A 22,647-nucleotide genomic window follows, 5' to 3' on the forward strand; every position below is an offset into this window, starting at 1 on the left:
GACAAATAAAAACAATAAAGAGAAAATCGATTTTATCTCCGCCCTCAATCCGTCATTTTCATTTTCGCAAAATTAAATCTCGGCGCTAAGTGGGTTAAACGATAACAATTCTTATTGTGAGGTCGATTAGTGGTCTTCTATAGATCGAAAAATGCCATGTTGCTGTCCAATTCCATTCATAAACCTCGTATATTTTCATTGCTTGTAGTTGGTTCGTGAGTTACGTTGGCGAGTAACAGGTTCGTAGCAAAAAAGAAGACAAATAAAAGCAACAAATAGAAAATCGATTTTATCTCCGCCATCAATCTATCATTTTCATTTTCCCACAAAAGAATCTCGGCGCTAGGTGGGTTAAACGATAACAATTCTTATTGTGTGGTCGATTAGTCGTCTTATATAGATCGAAAAATGTCATGTTGTTGTAGTCGATTTCTAGATACCAATTCCATTCATAAACCTCGTATATTTTCAGTTGTTCATTGCTTTTAGTTGGTTCGTGAGTTGCGTTGGCGAGTAACGGGTTCGTAGCAAAAAAAGAAGACAAATAAAAACAACAAAGAGAAAATCGATTTTATCTCCGCCCTGATGGCATAAAATCGATGAAATTCTAATTAATAGTTAAAAAATTATTAATAAAACTAAATAGAAAACGAAAGTGTAAGTGTTAAAGTCAATAATTGACTACAAAATTATATAAGAAAATATGAAATTATTAAAATACTTACATATGTGAAATATTAAAAATACATACACCACGATAAAAAAAAAAAAAAACAAGAAAAAAAAGTGAAGCAATACCTCAAAGTGACGAAGATGATGGTGGTAATGGATGATTTCGATGATTTCATCGTTATTAATTTCTGACGGAGAACAAGAAATATCAGAGAAATGATGGAAAAGAAACAAAGGAATTTACTACTTTAAAAAAAATCCATAAAAAAAATTGAATTACAAGAGATAATAATTAAAAAAGGCTACTTTAAAAAAATTTATCAGAAATTGCCTTATTCCAATTGCCATTATTAAATACATGTGTGTGTGTTTCTATATTGGAAAAAAATTGAAAAAGAAGAGTGAGTGTGTATGTATACAGAGATCATTACCAGCAAACAATTGTTGTTGGCGTATTTGCTAACTTTTGTGAGAGAGTGTTGCTACTCCTTGATTTACTCGTCCGCTCACACTATTCTACATTATTGGCTGAGATGATAGCCTCAAAAACAAACAAGTTAGAACGCCCACGTTTCACCCCCCTCCTTCAGCCCGGAAAATCAACGATCACAGTTTGTTTTGTTGTTGTATTATTAGTAATCGTACTGCTGGCTGGTTGTTTTTTGATGTTGTCTTTTATGTTTTTTGGCGTACTCTTTTTTATGTTTCATATCATATGGTACGGTCCATAATGCAAATCCGCCTCCTCATTTTTTATTGTACGAGGGGTGGACTTCAATAGATGTGGAAATATTTTAAAGGATAATTAGAACAATTGTAAGGTTTGTTTTGTTTAGCTAAATCCAATTTTTGAAATGATTCATGTTACTTATTGGAATTTATTTATCTTTCTTTTCTTAGGTTGCTTGTGAGTCACGTCTTAATATGAGTTCATCATCATTATTACTTTGAGCTTAATCGAAATAATATACATATGCTGATAATTTTGTAATCTCCCCTTCGATAAGTTTTATATTGAAGTTATCAGTTTTGAGTTTTAAAGTAAATTTATCATTTTTAGCAGTAAAACAACAAATTAGCTGTTTGGTTAAAGAGACCCCCATACATAAGTCAAGTTAAGGGGCGGCTTAAGTTGAATTGGTGTTTTAAGTCCAGATTAAGCAGACTAAGAATACACACTCAGCTGGTAAAAGTGGGGTTTCAAAATATTGTGTTTATTTATTAATTTTCTCAAGGTCTGTGACTCGCAACAGCGATGGAAGAATCTAGGAACCATCAAAAAGTGAATAGTATCGTTGAAACTACCTCTGTTCCTTTACGTGCAAGAATCGTCAAGTTTTACCACTTGTTACTCGAAAAGCGTTACTTTACTTTAGACACCATACAATACGTATGGGAGCAGTTTACAACTTTTACTACTTTTGCCGGTTTTACCATTTTCAAAAGTAAAGGAACAGACCAACTGTTTCAACTGCAATCCCACGGCAGCGGGTTCTTTCGTACCGGATTGACCCGAAACCATTGTGTTTCGGCCAGCGGCTGCCAACCCAGCATCAAACCTACGGTTCTACATATGTAAGTTTTTATGCTGCTACAACAACAACAACCAACTGTTTCACTTCTACCTTTCTGAAATTGCATACTCTCCGGACAGTATAGAGATCGTAATGTATGTGGGTGATTTGCACGATCATGGGGTTGTTGTTGTAACAGTGTGGCTCTAGGTCTATTTCCCGTAACCACAGATCCATTGGAGTTAGATGAGTAGGTTTGGCAGGGCAGTTGAGAAGGTGCAGTGTGTCGTGCGGGCCCATGCCACATGCTGGGCTGGAGCCTGTGTGAACGTGCATGGGGGATGTACTCCGAGGACTTCATACACACTATAGCTGCTTATGGCCTTAGTGTGAACCCTATTTAAACCTGCTTGATATGCCTGCTGGTCTAGGGGTTGGCTGACTTTCGTATTGTCAGTTGCTTAGTATTCGTGCATGAAACTAGGGGTTCCTTAATCGAGTTCCATACTAGAGAAATGTTATGAAATTGCAGAAGTGGGGAAATCGATTTAAGAACCCCTAGTTTCATGCACGAATACAAAGCAACTGACAATACGGAAGTCGGCCGTTCTCTCCCTCCTCTAGAGCATGAATATCCTTCCAGATGTGCCTGGATGTGTCTGGCCTATCCACCAAATGGTGATTGGGATGGCTCTCACGGTAACACGGTAACACCGAGAAAGTACTGCAACGAAAGCATCTAATTGTGTTGCTGTACTGGAAGAAACTTTGCCTCCTCATGTAGGTGGTTCACTGAAGACATGAGGAGGCACCCTTTTGCTGTTTTCAGGGCGGCATTCTGACAGGTTTAAATCTTTTTCCAAATAGTACCACATAGTCTCGGGGACCAAACTGGAGCCAAATAGTTCACCACAGACCGACCTATCGCGTTATATGTGGTCAAGAAGGTTTCTTTATCTGCAACCAAGTGCTAGGCTAAGGACTTGAGGAAATTGTTCCTGCTTTTCAGTTTGTCGCATATAGCTGAGGCATGCGCGCACGACTTTGACGTAGTGTCGAATGTGGCCCCTAGCATTTTTTGGAAGTTTGTGGTCGGAATTCTGCTACCATCGACCACGTCATTCAACTCTTTTCCAAACTGCGCCGTCCATATTGTGAACAGAGTGGCCGGAGATTTAGTGAAGGAAATCTGCATATTCCTCTCGTGGAAAAGACTGTAAGATCAGTTAAATAGGCTTGGGTCTCTCACAGACGTCACCAGGGAAGGTGACGCCAGGATCGTACAATCATCCGTATTCATTACGTTCACAATACAGTCTGGAGGGGGCGGAATACAGTTCCGGAGATATCACCCCACCTTTTGAAACTCCCTATTTCATTCCACGGGGTTTGGTCTTCTGGTTCTGGTACGACTGGCGTCCACACATATAATTGACATTTGAATATTGGCCGGAGGCTTGTCTTCTCAATGTCCTCAAACAGCGTGGAGTGCCTGTATTAGAGAAAGCGCCACCATCACCGTTCTATCACACGGTGGTCTCTGGTTGAGTCCTTGACAAATATATGTAGAGATGGCGCCCAGCGTTGTTGTCGCGTTGTGCGGCTTACGGAATCCATGCCGATGATCGGTAACTGGATAGCTATTTCAGAGGCTGGGGATGACTAAGGCCTCAAGGGTCTTTGCTGCGGGCAACAAAAGCGAAATCGACATGTACGATTCACTTTTGCTGGCATCCTTGCCTGGATTCGGTAGCGGGACCACCTTGCCCATTTTCCAGGCTTCGGGAACAATGAGGGTAGTTAGCGACAAGTTGAGAACTTTAGTGAGATACTCCACTCCCGGCTCATACAGCTGTTTCAGCTTTACCATGGAGATTCCATCAGGGCCCAATACTTTGGATGATTTTTTGGTGGTTTGTCCTCGGCAGAAAGAGGTCTGATGAGACGTAGTACTCTTCTCTTCGACCTGTCACTCCCGGTGTGCTCGACAAAGTGTCGATTGAAATAACTTGCGCTCCTCTTCGGGTCAGTCAACGTAACGACGCCAAACGTGACTGAGGTCCTATCTTCCCTCTTTCCAGGGTTCGATAGTGACATAATCGTTGCCTCCAATTCACTTATTCCGGCTCTAATGTTGCAACTCTTCAGATGATTTAGCCACTTGTTCCGCCTATGCTTGCTGACCAGCCTGATAACTTCCAGAATCAGCTCCCTGACTCATTTGGATTTGCTCGAAGAAGCTTGTCCCTCTCGTTTGCTAATCCCGTCGCTTCTGCTGGGAAGTTTGGTCTCACTGCGGCCTTCTGAGGTAATAAAACGGGGTCGGGTCCTAACGGTGATGTAAACAAATGTCTATAACAGGTGTCGTTTTGAGACACCGCTCGGATCAAGTTGTCATTTTTGCTTAGGTAGACTTTGGTACCCTGATAGCAAAGATATATAGTTTTGCGGGGGAAGTCCACACCTTGCCATTACGTTGTCTAAGGGCGATTTGAAATTCAACCCGATATGAGCGATATTTAAGTGAAATGTATGTCCCGCTAACTTCCACTCTTTTCACCTCTTGAACTGCTGAGAACTAGAGGCGCTGACAAAAAATCTTGTTGCCTCTTACAAAGTTTAGGCCGGTATGTGGAAATGTTTATGCAGTCAGTGTGGTATACAAACGTTATAGCACCCCAGTAAGGAATTTCAGTTGTTCAAAAATAACTGCATCAAGAGGTCTTTGACTTCCATTTATAACTGACCTTCAATGTGACCATTGATTACGCAATGACCTAAGGATAAATTCATCAGCAATTTCTCCAATTATATGTCCATCTTGCATTCAAAGTGCTCGCTATACCCAGCATGTTTTCCAATATACTTCCTGATATACATTGATATGTGATATGAGAGTAAGTAACAATTTTTAAATCAAAAGGAAAGATAAGATTGGTATGGACCGATTTTAAAACCTATACGTTGAAACTTATTTCTAATTCTTATTAGAAAATTTAGTCCCAAAGATAACTAAAACCATTTTTCAAATAAAATTTGGCGGGCTATAGGTATCTTCAAAAGGATGATATTTCCGACGAAACTCTTTGGTATGTCGTCGTTGCCTTTACTTTTCCAATGCCTACATTTTATAAGTATTTCAAAGTAATCAAACGAATCCCTAACTGCACTTGATTTCAAATGAAAAACCTACAAATCCGTGTTATGTCTGTACATTCCAAACCCCCATATACAACCCTCGTATACTTTTATAAAAAAAACCACCAATATTTCTCATCTACTTTATTTTCAAAACGGCGACTATGATGCATGCATCCATTGAACATCAATTTATTTTATGCTTCTCTCGTATGCTATCGCCCGCACTATTATCAACATTTGTTTGGTCCAAGGCAGCAGATGTGCTTGTTTTTTTCTTCTTCTCAATTTGCGGGGGTTGCTATTTATAGAATGAATGAATGTTAACGTCACCACCTTTAGATTTATAAAGATGTTTTTTGGATAGGAAGTTTCATCAATTTTTCCATACATTTCAATATTACATTCACATATCTCATCTTTTGTTTTATACCTCGGTGGCACGTGATACGTGATGTTTGCATTGTTTACAGAGACGCTTTTTGTTTAACTAATGAACGAACACGTTACCAAATCAAGGTTTTGTACTTTCCAATGTTGATTTTTGTAGACAAAGGAAATGTGCATGGCTTAAAGTTTATTTGCCGTTGTAAGCGATTGCTTTTTTAAATAATGTGCACCACAGTGCATGTGATAGTCTAATCAGTTTGGCAATGCATTTGTGACTACGGAAGAGATTTTGTTCTTTAGTATTTGAAAAATTTGGATGAAACATGGATTGGTTTGAAATCTCAATTCCATTGTATATAGATCAAATAAATCATAATAAGGAGGTTAATCGGCAAAAAATTCGGATGTAAACATATAACAAGCTTAATCCACCTACACGTACCAAAAATTGTCTTCGAGTTTTCAGAGACAAGGTCAATGTTACAAGCCTACGACATTTGTTGTGACTACAGATGCAACAATGACCTACGACAACATCTTATATTCAGAAAATATGTCATACTAGAATGTTTTTAAACATCTTTCCTGTCAACAAGATACCTTGTCCGCAAAGATATGGTGCAAAAGATAAAGTCGTTTGATAGCAACTGGTCAAAGCCTTCAACTTGTTCTTAGAAACCATGATTTTTTCCAAACTTAGATAGTCTTCGAAAATGAGCCATATCAGCCCATCTCATTGTACATTTATGTAAAAGGTAGGATAGGTCCGTAGGATAAGTTCGCTTAACATATCCATCATGTCACCTGGCCTGACCGTAATTTGCCTTCGGTCGGCCCATCTTATTTTCATCTCCAACAATAGACTACCCGACATAACTTCATAACCTCTGAACTCCGTACTTTTCTTAAACAGGGTAAACGAAATACCTCTGGTTTTCGGTTAGCAGAGAGGAGACATCTCACTGCTCCGCCGCTCGCCATATTCCTGCTGGTCGAATAGTTGAAATAAAAGCTATTTTCCCAGAGGCGAAGGAAATAGGGAATGAGCGTAATAAGCTTCGCCGTGCGACAATAGAAGTGAGCACAAGCGGAAAAAGTGCCTAGAGTGAGCTAACATTGGAACCCGTTGTAGTAAATTGTAAACAACGGTTAAAGCGAAACCTGGTAAAAAGGATGATCGGATATCTGCTATTTTTAACGGCGTGGTTGTGACATATTCGAAGAAGTGAATTTATTGAGCACACCAATAGTGACGGGGCGTAGAGAAGGGTTATACGTCGTTTGCGAAATCTTGTAGCCGAGAAGGAACCACCACAACTTACAATAAGTAATGTTGCAGATGTTATCCGAGGCGCAAAATCATCCGAAGCGCTTGGACCTAACGGAATTTCAATAGTGATGTTAAAGCAGCTGGATGAACCAGGAGTCGAGTATCTGAGAAAGGTCCTCAACCTATCGTTAGTCACCCTTACAGTTGCCGAAGCCTGGAAAATGGGCATGGTGATTCGTTACTGAAACGTGGCAAAGATGCCAACAAGGCTGAATCTTACTGGCCGATCTCACTTTTATCGACAGTAACAAAGATTCTTAGGGGCCACCGTGGTGCAATGGTTAGCACGTCCGCCTTGCACTCAGAAGGTCTGCGGTTCGAATCCCAGGCCAAGCAACATCAAATTTTCAACGGTGGCAAAATTCCCCCTCAGTAATGCTGGCGACATTTCCTGAGTATTTAAGCCATGAAAAACTTCTCTACAAGTGGTGTCGTAAGACACGCCGTTCGGACTCGGCAATAAAAAGTAGGTCCCATATCATTGAGCCAATAAGAATCGGCGTGCACTCATTGATATGAGAGAAGTCTCCCTTGTCCCATCTGGGATGTTTGTGGAACAATTATAAACAAAGATTCTTGAGGCGTTACTCTGGAAGCAGCATAGTACTATAACAGCATTGCAAGCCACTTCCAAACATATTCGCCGAGGTCTCAACCGGAACAGACCATGCCACAGAACAGAACGTTCAGCCATGCTATGCTGGAGAGGATGTGGAGAATACTACCATCTTTGTTTGAAATGTTGGGTCAGTAACTATATGTGTGGTCGCCAATTATACATGGAATTTAGAAACAAGAAGTCCAAAGCCCGTAGAGTGTACAGGGAGTTCCTCAAGAAGGGGTGATATCTGCGGATCTGGTTAACCTCTACCTTTATGCATTTCAACGCCATCTTGACGGCATTGAGTTAATTGCGTACGCGGATGATTGTAGGACTAAGGCGTCAGGTCCCACGGTTGATAACATTTGTGTGAGGCTAAACGCCTATCTCATTGATCTTGTTGAGTTCTAAGTCAACAGCAACTAACTACCCCTGGGAGTCACAATTAACAGCTTGTAAAAGTCGTCCGCGCATACCACACCTTTCTGCAAAAAGATGAGGAGTACGAACAAGGTACTCAAGTCCCTAGCCGGCAGCACTTGGGGAACAGATAAGGAATCCCTGTTAACGACATACAACGCGATATATCTACAAAATCCTGTTGTGAACATTTTACGGCACATTTCGGATCATGTTGAAATTTGTATAGCGGGTAGTTAATGTGATAAGGATTACAATATAATACCTGATATCATAAACCTTCACTGTGGTTCAGAAATAGCTTTTTCTATTTAAAGTCTCATTTTTTGTTGTGCTTGTTGTAGCAGCATAGAAACCTGGCATAGGTTTGATGCTGTGTTGGCAGCCGCTGACCGAAACACTTGTCGTCAACCATTGTTAATTTCTATATGGTATTCGATAGTAACCACATTGAATCTAGGGAAACAAAATTGGGTCAAAATATTAGAATGTGTGGAGGTGGTGTCATTTTTGCAAATGTCTGAACGAAGAAATAGCTCTTTCTTGGAAACATAATATATATTCTGTTTATTATTTGGTCTGTTCCAGAGCTGCAAGAATCTAATAATTTTTATACCCTCAGCATTTACATATCGTCACCATAAATGCCGGAAGACGTAACCCACAAAAATAAAACTTTACAGGAGAAGCAAAAAACGTTATAAAATGAAAACGGTGTTATAAAATATCGAAAAATTTTAGTATCGTGGTTTAAGACAGAGAAGAAATATAGTTTTTGAAAAAAATTACATTTTTTTCCAGAATGTTAGAAGCTGTGTGGGTTACGTCTTTTGGTATTGTATTTTTCTGAAATACTAAAAGACGTAACCTACAATTTATTGAGTATACATTTGAAGAAACTAGTATAAATGAAAAATTATAAACAAATTAGGACTGGTTTATTGGCCTACGCGGTTAAGCGAACTTTAAACTAGCCATCTGACGGTGTTGGGTTTAATTCCCAGTCTTGACGTTGATATTTCAATGGACCACAATTAGGTGAACTGTTTATTCCAACCATCACTATAGTTACTTATAATTTCAATTGTATTAGACGATATTAAATCTGGAATATTATATTTATTGTTGTATTTAAGTCAATTTATTGACAGAATATAGTTCATATAAATTAAATGATCTGTATCAGTTTAAATGTAACTTTTAATTGTCATAAGGAATGTTGTCATAAAAGTAATGACAATCACTTGGAATTAAGCGTTTTAAGTCTTGCAGGTGTTGAAATTTCTTTCTTGAAACTTTTAGCCTTTGTGTGTACATCTGAGGAGGATTCACTGCCTCAAAATTTGTCGGACTTCTCTATGGTAGAATCTGCTACTCGTCTTTGATATCAAGTTTAAAAAAAGATTATACTGCTATGATCAAAAGCCAATGCTCGCAGTGACTGTAGGATTTCCTGTCTTTTTGTATAATCCAAACCAATACAGAAAATTTGCGTTTTGTCTGGACCTATTCGATTATTACAATCAGTTGATCTCTATTAAACCATGGGTTAGTTGACCAGACCATCTTTTGCAAATTTACAGCCTAATCGTATCCGTATTTAAAGAATACATCTTTGTACTAGAACGACGTGAATTTTGACCACTTACACGTTTTCGTATCAACGTCTCAAATTTTGAACATTTCCGTTCGTTCTTTCTCTTGCAAAAATGAACTATATCGGGACGAGCATTGCCTTCCGAATAACCACTTCCTTTTGTCCGGTTAACATATTGTTTTCCATACGTGCGTTTTAGATGTTTATTTAAATCAGGGTATAGGTCTACTGTCATCATCTTCTATTATTTCAATTATGGATTTTTTCTGTAAGACCAGTAAAAACCGTCTAAAGTCAAAGTTATGCCTTAAAAATTAACTAAAAGAATGGTCTTTGTGATTTTTGAAAAAAGCTACCATTCTTGAGATATGATAACCTAAGAGTCAAATTACACATATGGAGAAATAAGCCGAGTAAAAGACAAAACTGTTAAAGTAACTACACCATGTGATAGGTATTTCCATAAGCTTTCATACCTTACCCATTTTGTAGTAATCGGTTCAGTAGAACTGGGTCTAACCCGGTTTTGAACCTGGACTTTCGGGTCAAATAACCGGTTAACCGAATCCGCCCCGTGGAAATTATACATTAATTCAATAAGCCCTCCCTCTGGCATTATAATTGCTGCAAATATCAAAGAATACCTTGGTTTGTACTGCTGTTTAGTTTTGAAATAATGTGGGTTACGCCTTTTGTGTTCTATGAAAATTACAGTATGCTGTTACGTCTATTGGCATTTCTTGAATAGGATCGTTATTTTTAAACGTAGAAGCTTGAAATTTTGCCAGAGCATGTATTTTAGCTTAATATATCAGATTCCATCAAAAAACGAATTTCCATTTCCATGTCGGTTACGTCTTCCGGCATTTATGGTGACGATATGCTAACGAGGGTATATATATACACTTTCATACGGGCAAAATGTGCCTCATCGAAATAATGGTTTTAGACCCCAAGTACATACGTTTGGACGAAATGTGTTTCAGACAATTTGGAGTCGATTGAGCAAGGTCCGTCCGTCTGTCTGTCTGGCTGGCTGGTGTGCACGATAACTCTCGAATGGATCAAACGATTTGATCCAAAATTTGGCTTTCGTAATATTTTGTCCAAACTTAGTTTAAGTTAGAAGATAGGTTATATCGGTCCACTCCTTCCGGTACCTCCCCCACAAAAGTTCGAAAATGTTCGGAAAATTTGTACGTACGATAACTCTTGAAGGGAGTAACCGATTTGGTCCATGTTTTGCAAATCGTGAAATGTCTACCAGACTGAGATGAGGTTCCAATATGGACTCAATCGGTCCACACCTTCGGGTACCTCCCACACAGAATTTGGGATAAGTTCAGTTTAGGACCTGCTCTCGAATCGATTTGATTTTTTTTAGCAACTTGCATTCACTGCCCCCACACGACGGTACAAGTTTCATCAGGGTCAAGTCCACACTTCCCGAGAAAATAGCCTGAAAGTTGCAAAAAAAAACCCCTATGACACCGTGTGAGGTGGTTGGAGCGCAAGATAACTTTCGAACGGATTTGCCGAAAATCTTGAAGGGAGTGGCCGAATTGGTCCATACTTTACACATCCTAATATAACACACATCCTATATATAGATCAGGTCCAAATATGGCCCATATTTGTCCACTCCATCCGGTACCTCCCACACAATATTTCGGATAACCCAGATATGGCCAATGTCCTATATATAGGACACAAAAAATCTTGTTTTCCTGACATACCAGCTTTGGGGTGGGTTGTTGTTTGCTGAAAGGAGAGAAATAGAATATGATGTTGTAGAAGAAAGGGAAATATTTAGGAGGATAGAATTGAAGTAGAAGTTGGGAAAGAAAAGCTTAATTGTTCATCGTGGTACTGCCAATTCTTCTTGCTGCATCCATTTCAGACTCTTGGCATAAAGAAGAAGACTTTTTTGGTTCGGTTTCACAGAAGGATGAGAGAGACTGGATCGTGTGTTCACCCGTTATCCGTAGTCTTTTGCTAGTGAGCATTGGATAGCGGCACAGTAAATGTTCGATTGTCTGTAATTCCTCCTCATCCTCCCAAAGTCTGCAGTAGTCGGCGCCTTCGGTTCTACCCCATTGTGATTAGACCAACTGTTAGTCTGAGTTCGATCTTTTTCAATGAAAGTAAAGATGATGTTCTGCGTTTAGAAAGGAGTGGCCAGATTGCTTTGGAAACCCTATAACCAGGTTCGTTTTGCCAAATCTGGCTAGCTTTATTCCGATAGCCCTGTTCTAACAGCCGCATGAAGTAGCACAAGGGTGGCTTGACTGAGTTTTCGATTAAGATATCTTGTGACTCTGATCCGCGGCGTGCCAATTCATCCGCCATTTCATTTCCTACAATATTGCAGTTACATGGGACCCAACACAGTGTTACTGCTGTTTTTAGGTCACTTAATACTTTTATACAGTCCAAAACAACTGCAGACTTGATGGAATAGGACATTAGTGATTTGAGGGCCGCCTGACTATCGACGTATATAGTCACCGGTCCATCGATGTCCCCTTTAATGTTCTTAACTAGTTCTGCAGCTTCTTTGATTGCAAAAATCTCTGCTTGAAAAACGCTACACTCTTTATTCAACTTAAAAGAGAGTTGAAGGTTGAGAATGTGAGTTATAGGTATTTACACAAATGTAAATTTTTTAAATATATGACTTTTTATATGAGTTATACCTACATATTTATGAAAACCCATGGAGTATTTTTTTAATTTCTGAAAAAAATTTTAATTTTGTTGAAAAAAATCAACAAATTTTTTGAAAAAAAAAGTTATATTTTTTTATTTTAGTGGTTTGTTTATTGGTGTTTGATATTTTGTTAAAAATTTGAACATACATACATACCTGCATATGTATCACCTTGATGCAAAATATGAAAATACTTAAAATTTTAACTTTAACCTTGAATTCCTCTGCACCTACTGGACCGAATTTGATCGCTTTTGGTGTGTCGGAAAGATGAATGTGTTATCAGTAAAAAAAATATGAAAATATCGTCACCAAAAATGCCCGAAGACGAAACCCACACGCAAATCGAAATTCGTTTTTTGATGGGATCTGATACATAGAGTTAGAATACATCCTCTGGCTAAATTTCAAGCTTCTAGGTACGTTCAAAAACAACGATCCTATTCAAGAAATGGCATTATGGAAAATGGGATAATATTGCAGATTTTGTTGTAATGACGGATCCCAAAACCAAGCGTTTCCGCTGTTTTGGTTTCATTTATTCCTGCCATTCGTATAGGATTCATAATATCCCGAATACTCGCCCTCATAAGAATTATATTCCATAAAACAGTTTTTCATTTTATAACATTTCACTTCAGCTCGTCTATAATGGCTCATTTCACATCTTCCAGTTTCTGTTATGAAGATTCCCCATGTATTACCAATCACATCAGTTATTTCTTTCTAATATCGTCTTCTGTTTAGTAAAGTTCATCCATTACCTTCATATACCTATTTCTAATTAAGATGGTCATAAATATTCTGTATATAATATTCTAATTAATAGCCGCTTAAGTAAAAGTGCTATTTTTCTAACACCATTGCCCGTCATAGCGGCGACAGAGATATCAATTTGCTATTTGAAATTATTCAATTTCTACAATCGTTTATGGCTGTGATGTGAATTTCAAGGAATTTCTATAGAAAAGCTATTGTTTATAATATTACAAACTTATAAATATTCATTAAAACCGGAATGTATCTCTGTATTGTCGTTGTTGTTATTTAACGGAAACAATATGACCAGAACAAAGAGTGTCGAAAGAAAGGAAGATCAATGAATGAATCAATTTCATGATTCATGATGTGTGTCACACAATGCAGCAACAAACATCATATTGGAAATACATTTTTTTATTTGTTGATTTTATCCAATACCTATTGTTGTAGTGCTTTTGTGTTTTTTCAATAAGGACGACCACCTCATAAAAAGAATAACAAGATTAAATCCTCCATTGACCTGCTTCTAAATATGTATATACTTTTAATTAAGTACATTTGTTACTCCTTCATTGTCTTTAGTGCTAGAATGTTTGCCGAGATGATGTAGAAATTTGTTTGCCATATTCCAAACATTACGCCATTGTGTGTGCTTTTGGATTTATTGAAGTAATTTTCAGGTCAAATGCCTTCACCCCAACAGCCATCAACCTCAAAATGATAAAAATCACTTCAATTCAATTAAGTGTTTTTCCTTGGGCTCCACAATTTCATTACACACACCTTTGGGGGGATTGTTCTATGGGCAAATCGATGTCCGTCCGCCTGTCTGTACTCCATATTCTTCCATAGTTTTATTCACCATTCATGATTTCATTTCGGGTCATTACAATAGTATAACAAATAGATTTGGCTATTTTTTGAAGAAATTATTTTCTGCTCATCTGGTTTTTTTCGGTGCTCTGTATATTTTCTGATTTCAATGGTTGTGAATCTTTTGTGGGTCTGCCGCTGTGGCGTGTGCTCTGCCATAGATGTATGACTCATTTTGGTGGCTATACGTACATATGTGCCTTAATGTTAGTTCATACGAAATCTTGATGAGTTTACTGGCAGCAGCAGCAGCGTGCAAACAAGCAAAAGCTGAAATAAGAAAAGTAAACAGAAACAAAAAATAATTCATACGACAGAAATGAACATCAGCAGAGGTAACATTGTCCACATACGATGGCCTCGTCACTATAATGCGATAAAATAATACAAAAACATACATACAACAATATACACCTCTGGTAAACAACTCAACTCACGTAAATGTTTTAGTTTGTCTTATGTCTCTTTTTACCTTTCTTTTTACTATTTTTTTCCTTTTCAATTAGTATTAACTTTAAGTTTGGCAAAGGAAGATATTAAATAATTTTTTGCAATATTGTAGGTATTAGCATAAAATCCATAATGGGATTATACTAAAATGGAATAAGAATACAATTTTATATGTTCAAAAAGGCTATAATCGGCAAAAAGGCCTAACACTATTGGTAATTTAAATTATGGATACGATTTGTAAATAATGTTTTATGTGAAGGTTATAGACTTGCAGGAAATATGAAAACAAAATTCAGCAAAATTATGTATTTTGTACATTGATTACTGATTTACTTCTTATTAGAGTCCCAGTCAGCAACGGCACAAGGGAATAAGCGAGATGAGCTTTATATTCGAACCCTGTCACAGAGAGTAAAAAAACTGACATTGAAATCATTTGAAAGGTCGATAAACACAAGCAAAATAAGTTTCTAGAACAGTTAACTGCGGCAACGACGCTATCTAACCTTGAGAAAAAGGATGAATCGTTATGTTCCTCGACGTAAATGTGAAAGATCCGATGTCCACGTCATCGCTATTTTCTTTAACAATTTGTAGAACAACCAAACGAAGTACAACTTTTTTGACCTTCGTAATTTCTTCAAGCCAAGAAAGCATTACCAAAAGATTGCAATGGATTATGTTGAAGCACAAAATCATTTAAAACGCTTGGACCAGACGGAATGGTAATGGTGATATCACAACAGTTGGATGGACCAAGAGTTGAGTACTTGACCGAAGTCCTCAATTTGTCGTTAGCAACCCCTTTTCAATTCAAAATTGCCTTGGCCTTCTTTATTCATTTACCACAAATGACAGACCTATCTCAATTTTGTTGTTGTTGTAACAGTGTTTATTATTATGTTTGTATGTTCGTTCTTCTGTTCAATCTGGCTCTGGGTCTATCTCCAGTTCCAGGAAAGTGGCTGCTCCGATGGGATGTAACCACAAATCCACTCGAGTTAGATGAGTAGGTTTGGCTGGACAGTTGAAAAGGTGTTTTGTGTCGTGCGGCCCATGCCACATACTTGGCAGATGTCTTGCACCGCGCGGTCGATTTCCGCCCAATAAGAATTTAGGCGTCTGCAATATCCCGAGCGTAGTTGAGCCAAAACTACTCTAGTTTGTCGTGGAAGCTGACGCTCCTCAGCTGCAATAGATGGGGGATGCATTTCAATAACTTTATTCGCCTTATAATTGCTTAAGGCCTTGGCAACTGCATCCGTGTGAATACTATTTAAACCTGCTTGATATGCCTGTTGATCTAGGGGTTCACTCCTGTATGGTTGGACCTCTTCCTCTAGAGCATGGATATCCTTCCTGATCTGCCTGAATGTGCCGGTCCTACCCACAAGATGGTGATTGGGATGGCTCACACGGTAACATCCAAGCAGGTACTGCAACGAAAGCATCCGTTGCTTTACTGCAAGAATCTTTGCCTCCTCATGTAGATGGTCCACTGAAGACTTGAGGAGGCACCCTGTTGCTGTTCTCAGGGCGGCATTCTGGCAGGTTTGAATCTTTTTCCAATTCGTATCACATAATCCCGGGGACCAAACTGGCGCCGCATAGCTTACCACAGACCGACCTATCGCGTTATATGTGGTCAACAAGGTTTCTTTATCTGCACCGCAAGTGATGCCGGATAGGGACTTGAGGACCATGTTCCTACTTTTCAGGTTGTCGCAGATAGCTGTGGCGCCTAAAATTTTGGGGCAGTTTAAAGGTCGGAATTCTGCTACCGTCGACCATGACATTCAATTCTCTTCCAAACTGCGCTGTCCAGTGAATATTCCTCGAATGGAAAAAGTGGTAAGATCGGTTAAATATTTGTTTAGTCTCTCACAGATGTCATCAGGATAGGTACCTGACACCAGGATCGTGCAATCATTCGTATACGTTACGATCTCGATGCCGTCTGGAGGGGGCGGAATACAGGAGAGGTAGAGTTTAAACAGTTCCGGAGATATCACCCCATCTTGGGGAACTCCCTGTTTCACTCTACGGGGTTTGGACTTCTTGTTCCTGAATTCCACGTACGGCTGGCGTCGACACATATAATTGACTATCCAAAGTTTGAAGCTTGGCCGGAGGGTTGTCTGCTCAATGTCCTCAAATAGCGTGAGTGCCTGACTGTATTAAAGGATTTTGATAAGTCAAGTCAAGCGCCACCATCACTGTTCTATCGCACGGCCGTCTCTGGTTGAGTCCTTGACAAATATGTGTGGTAATGGCGTGCAGCGCAGTTGTCGTGCTGTGCTGCTTACGGAATTCATGCTGATAATCGGCAACTTGATAGGTATTTCTGATACTGGGGAGGACTAAGGCCTCAAGGGTCTTTGCTACGGCCGACAAAAGCGAAATCGGCCTGTACGATTCACTTTTGCTGGCATCTTTGCCGGGCTTCCGTAGTGGGACCAGACTTCGGGAACAGAGAGGGTGGATAGCGACAAGTTGAGAACTTTAGTGAGATACTCCACTCCCGGCCCATCCGGCTGCTTTAGCATTACCATGGAGATTCCATCAGGGCCCAATGCTTTGGATGATTTAGCGTTCCTGATGGCATTGGCAACATCATCCATTGTAAATTGTGGAGGGTTCTCCTCGGAAGGAAGAGATCTAATGCGACGTAATACTCTTCTCTTCGCCCTGTCACTCTCGGGGTGCTCGACAAACTGTCGATTGAAATAACTTGCGCACCTCTTCGGGTCAGTCAACGTAATGTCGCCAAACGTGACTGAAGTCCTAGCTTCCCTTCTTCTAGGGTTCGAGAGTGACTTAACCGTTGCCCACAATTCACCTATACCGGCTTCAATGTTGCAACTCTTCACATGATTTAACCACTTGTTCCGCTTATGCTCGCCGACCAGCCTGTTAACTTCCAGTGTCAGCTCCCTGACTCTGGGTTCATTGGGGTTGGTTGACGAAGCTCATCACGCTCATTTGCTAATCGGGTATTCGACCAGCATGAATATGGCGAGCGGCTGCAGCAGTGATGATGTCTCTGAACGTCCTTTCCGCTACCCGAACATCCGAAGGATTGGGTAGTTCTCTGAAGCGGTGATTGGTGAACTCTCTGAAACCCGGCCAATCAGCTTTCTTATGATTGACGAATGTGCGGCGTTCAGAGGTAATGAAATCGGGTGGTCTGCTAATGGAGACAATTATGGGGAGATGGTCTGATCCAAGGGAAATGACGGGTTGCCAGGTAATGTCATTTGTAAGACCAGGTGACACTCTCCTCTAATTCTGGTAGAGGCTTCCTCATTGACCGTGCAAAACGTAGAGCTGTCAATCTGCTCAGCCAGCGCTGTACCTATGGTCGTTTCCGAGGGCCGAATGTCACATCCGATGATGCGCATTAAAGCCCCCCCAGGACCAGACGATTATGACCTTCCAAAAGCGGTCTAATGTTAGGCACGTAATCTGAGATACAGCTATTTCTCGGCGGGATGTATACTTTCAGCAACTCTATCTCGGCAGTTCCACACCTTACTGCTACCCCCATACATTTCATGTACGGGTCATTAGAGACAGACTCAAGCGAGATAGGTCTGTATTGGACAGACTGGTGCAATAGGAAAGCTTATCCCCCACCTTCACTTCTGGTGCGATCCTTCCTTAAGGGCTGTTTACACCATATATCAATGTCATATGAGCTGTCATTTCTTTCATCCATTCGACATTCTCTATGTTTGTCAAAATTGACGTCATCCATACAACTTTCAATTTGTGCGTTCATACCTACAAGTGTTATTTTCGTATGACATAACCTATAAATATGAAAACAGCTGTTTTTGTCATTGTTTACATTTATTGTTGAGTTGCAAATTTGGGCAAAATTTAATTTTGGTTGAAGGAAAATGAATATCTAGCATGTTTGTTGTGGTAGAATAGGTTTTTGGGGTTATAGAGGCATTCATGTTTTTGCCACAAAGCAATCATTTCCAAGACTGCTTCTTTCGACCAATCGATATGAAAATAACATTATAAACACCCTTGTTTTACTTTTCTAAATATTTTAATATGCATAACTTTCCATTTTCTTTTTTAAAATATTTTGTTTTTCATTTTTTTTTTTTTGAGAATGCCAGAAAACAGCTGATAAATTTATGTTTACATACGAGAATGCCGTATCAAATAGAGCGCTCCCTAAATGAAAAATGTACATATGAGTTGCCAAATCATTTTGATAGATGAAAATTTTCATAGTGGTCACACTATGTGTACAACATTCGCAGGTAGAAAATTTGACATCTCATACGACATTGATAGATGGTGTAAACAACCCTTTAGCACGTTGTAACCATCGCAACGTTGTAAGCTACAGTTGTTGTTGAGCTTAGTTTCTTGCACCGCAGCGACCTTGATATTCTGCCGACTCATGAAATCTACTATTTCCTCGATCTTACCTCGGAGTCCATTGCAATTAAATTGCTAAAAGGATGCATTTTCCGGGATTGGGACAACAACGGCTGGTGTTAAAGGCTGCATGTGCGGTTGTTGTCGAGGGGACTTCGAGGGAGTCTCATAATCAGACGACGATGGAATTTCGTTATCCGATGACGACTCACTGGGGACTGTATTCACACAGCATGCAGCAACATAGTCCATGTCGTAGTCCCTCACGTGGACATGTCCAGAGCATCCCCTTAGATGCACCCACTCCTGACATCTATTGCATCTCACCGATGGCTGGATGTAGGTGAAGATGCGGATGTGACAAATCGAGCACAAATATATTGGTCCTGGGTTTTTCTCCGTCCCAACACGGACCAAAAAAATTCGGAGTAGACATTCCGGGATATACTGCTCCCAACACAGAAAAACGAAACAAATACAAACATATGTACACTGAGGTGGCAGCCGCTGGCCGGAACAATGATGTTGTTTAGTTCCGTGTCAATCCTGTACGAAAGAACCCGCTGCCGTGGGAATGGTCTCAATTTTGTCGTCGGTAGCGGCAATGCATCGAGGCATTACTTTTCCCCAGGGTTCACATTCGATAGTATGTAAATGACGTCAGCGCATGTCACAGCTATCTGCGACAATCTTAGGTGTAGGAACAAGGTCCTCAAGTCCCTAGCTGGGCGCAGATAAAGAAACTTTGTTGAGCACATATAGCGCGATACGTCGCTAGTATGTTCCGCGAATATAAGTGCAAAAATATTCAAACCTGTCAGAATGCCACATTGAGAACTGCGACAGGGTGCCTCCTGATCTATATAAGGAAACAAAGATTCTTGAAGTACAGCAGTATAGTATCCTTTCGTTGCAGTACTTGCTCGGATGTTACCGTACCGAGTCATCCTAATCATATGTTTATATTCCGGTATTTTTTCATCATTGGAGCGGCACTTCCAGGCTTACTGCGATAGGAGTCATGTTGCAGCTTGTTAAGCCACAACATATTCCAGCGTGTCTCCAAATTCATCGTCCAAATCATCATCGTCGTCGGAATTCGATGCCACCGCAGTTTCCTCAACGGCAATAAACAGGCTATTACGCGAACACAGCGGAAAAGTACATCATTGAGTCAATTGTGGGCAATGGTTAAAGAAGCGTGATAGAATGACTGTTACTTTCAACGGTGTGACAGAGACAGATTTGAAGATTTTTTTTATCCGGCAGTTTATAGACCTCTCCGAGAGTGACATGGCAAAGAGGAGTTACCACCAAAATTTACTATGCTCAGATGTCGTCTTAAAGACGAAATCATTCAAAGCGTTTGTCACACTAGGAACCAGAAGTTGAGTATTTGGCAAGGGTCCTCAATTTATGGCTAGCCACCCATAGTGTATCAAACACTATCCTGTTTCCAATTTATATTAATTTCGTTGATTACTCATATTACTTTTCGGTTTATATTTGTCATCAAATTATAACCTCTGCGAGTATTCCCAGAATATATTTCTTAACTTTTATTCCATACAATTTCGTTTGCAGTTTTTAAAAATTCAAACTTTATCTAAAATATGATTAATAGCATTTCTCGCCACTCCAAAAAGTCACCAATAGCAGACTGATTATGATTAAGTATAAATGACGTCATTTGTATGACTGCATATTTTCTACGAGTTTGACCATTTAATAATACAAAATTAGTAAATAATATTTCACATATATTTTTCTCTCATTTCAGTTAACGAACGATTTTAATTTAAGCAAGTTTGTTTTTTTGCAAACTATCTCCGTCGAACATAAATAATAATTTTATTTGCCAAAAACAGCAGAACACCACACTCAACGCACAGACAGCACACAAAACACATAACACAATGATCACTTCCAAACAACGCCTGCCATTGCTGGCGTTCATTGTGCTCTCATGTTTCATCTTAAAGGCTGAATGTCAATTGGCCGGCAAACTTACACAAAATCCCTGCGTTAATAAAGCCACCTGTCACGAGTGTATACAAACATTGGATTGTGCCTGGTGTTCGGAGCCAAATCATGGTGACAAACCAAGATGTTTCTTAGAATATACAAATAATTTCTGTGATCCACAATACATACAAAATCCTAAGACTGTACAAGAAATACTTTGGATGCGTGAATTAAGTCGTGGAGGTAGTGCCGCAGCTGGTGGTCAAATGTCTGCCGGAGGTTCATATTATGCTAATTACTCATCAAGTGGTTCCTACTCGGAATCACATAGTTCTTCATCAAGTTCGTCGGGATCATATGGTGCAGCGGGATCAGCCAGCAGTGCTGGTGAAATTGTACAAATTAGTCCACAAAGAGTCAGTCTTAAATTGCGTATAAGTAAGTATTTGAAAATAAAATTATGTACTTTAATGAATATTCCTTAATAATTTGAAATTTGTTTTATTTTCTAGATGAAGTCCATAATTTACAATTCCGTTATTCCCAAGCCGAAGATTATCCCGTTGATTTGTATTATCTTATGGACTTGTCTAAATCTATGGAAGATGACAAAGAAAAACTATCCGCTTTGGGTGATCTGTTATCAGAAACTATGCGTAACATTACCTCTAATTTCCGTCTAGGTTTCGGTTCTTTTGTCGATAAAGTACTGATGCCTTATGTTTCTACTATACCCAAAAAGTAAGTATTATTTTTTGCTTTATTTAAAATTGTTTTTAAATCATGAACATTTTTATTTATTTAAGATTTCAATAACGTTTTTATTAATTTGAGAGACTAGTTTAAATGAACAAAGAATTTTTTATAAATAATTTTCTTAAATTAAAAATTCAAAAATCTTCAGGATTGTTAGGCTTTTTAGGCCGTAAGTTTGGCCGAGCATAAACTATTCTACATAACGGAATAAATTATATATTTTCTAGACTAAATTTATTTATTTATTTATTTATATTTCATCTACCGAGCTTGACTCTTGATTCTTTGTTCATTTAACCTAGCTTCTCTATATTTTTTACACTTATAAACTTTATACACATATTCAATAGTTTTATGAATTTAAGATTTTTAGGTATTGTTATATGATGTTCCTAAATATTTATGTAGTATTTTTTATTGTAATTATAAGAATGTTGTTAGTTGTTATAAAATTGTTTTGTTTTAATTTTTTATAAGAAAATTTTGCATATTTTTTCCCGATTTCAATTAGCTATTTATTTTTGTTGTGTGTGATAGCGCATGTTTTGTGTTTTCCGTTTTCAGTGAAATAATGGGGGTTATCATGAATGAAATTTCCCCGTGAGTTTTGTTTTTTCCGCCGTTGCAACTTGAATGAGAAAGTGAAAAAATCACGGGGAATTGCCGTTCATGATAACCGCCAATGTGTTTTAAACTGCAGTTTAAATAAGGTTAGGGTTTAAAATCCAAATCTTTTTTGCCTCAACAATATATTACTCAAATATATTTACTATTCGTGAGAGAACGCTTTTTTATGTCAGACATTTTAGTGATGGCAGATTGAACGATAAAAGTTTGACTAGCCAAAAACTCCAATATGTTTGAGGGTACCAAGTTGCTACCCAATACCAATAGACGTTTCATGCAGTAGACCTAGCATTTTTTAAGAAAATACTAAGGTAACACTCCAAGGCCACATAGATGACTGACATTGTTGTTGTGATAGTACGACTTCCATTCCACACAAGACATGAAGAATCAGAAGACGTGAAGAATTTTCTTCTCCTGTTCCATGGAGTTGCAATT

General features: G+C 38.9%; 1 protein-coding gene across 2 annotated transcripts in view; it reads left to right on the forward strand.

Annotated features, from left to right (window-relative positions):
- The first annotated feature begins 396 nt into the window (after positions 1-396).
- mys (position-specific antigen beta subunit myospheroid) overlaps positions 397-22,647 on the forward strand; it is a 42,062-nt gene continuing 19,811 nt past the window's right edge. The window contains exons 1-3 of one of the 2 annotated variants that reach the window (XM_073976970.1): positions 397-657; positions 20,642-21,264; positions 21,339-21,567. In XM_073976970.1, coding sequence (XP_073833071.1) covers positions 20,778-21,264; positions 21,339-21,567 — 716 coding nt within the window. In that variant the 5' untranslated portion in view covers positions 397-657; positions 20,642-20,777. The remainder of the gene's footprint in view (positions 658-20,641; positions 21,265-21,338; positions 21,568-22,647) is intronic. The other variant, XM_073976971.1, reaches the window with a different exon arrangement.

The sequence above is a fragment of the Musca autumnalis genome, unplaced genomic scaffold, assembly GCF_047663935.1.
Source record: "Musca autumnalis isolate F117 unplaced genomic scaffold, ASM4766393v1 scaffold_3, whole genome shotgun sequence".
NCBI lineage: Eukaryota > Metazoa > Arthropoda > Insecta > Diptera > Muscidae > Musca > Musca autumnalis.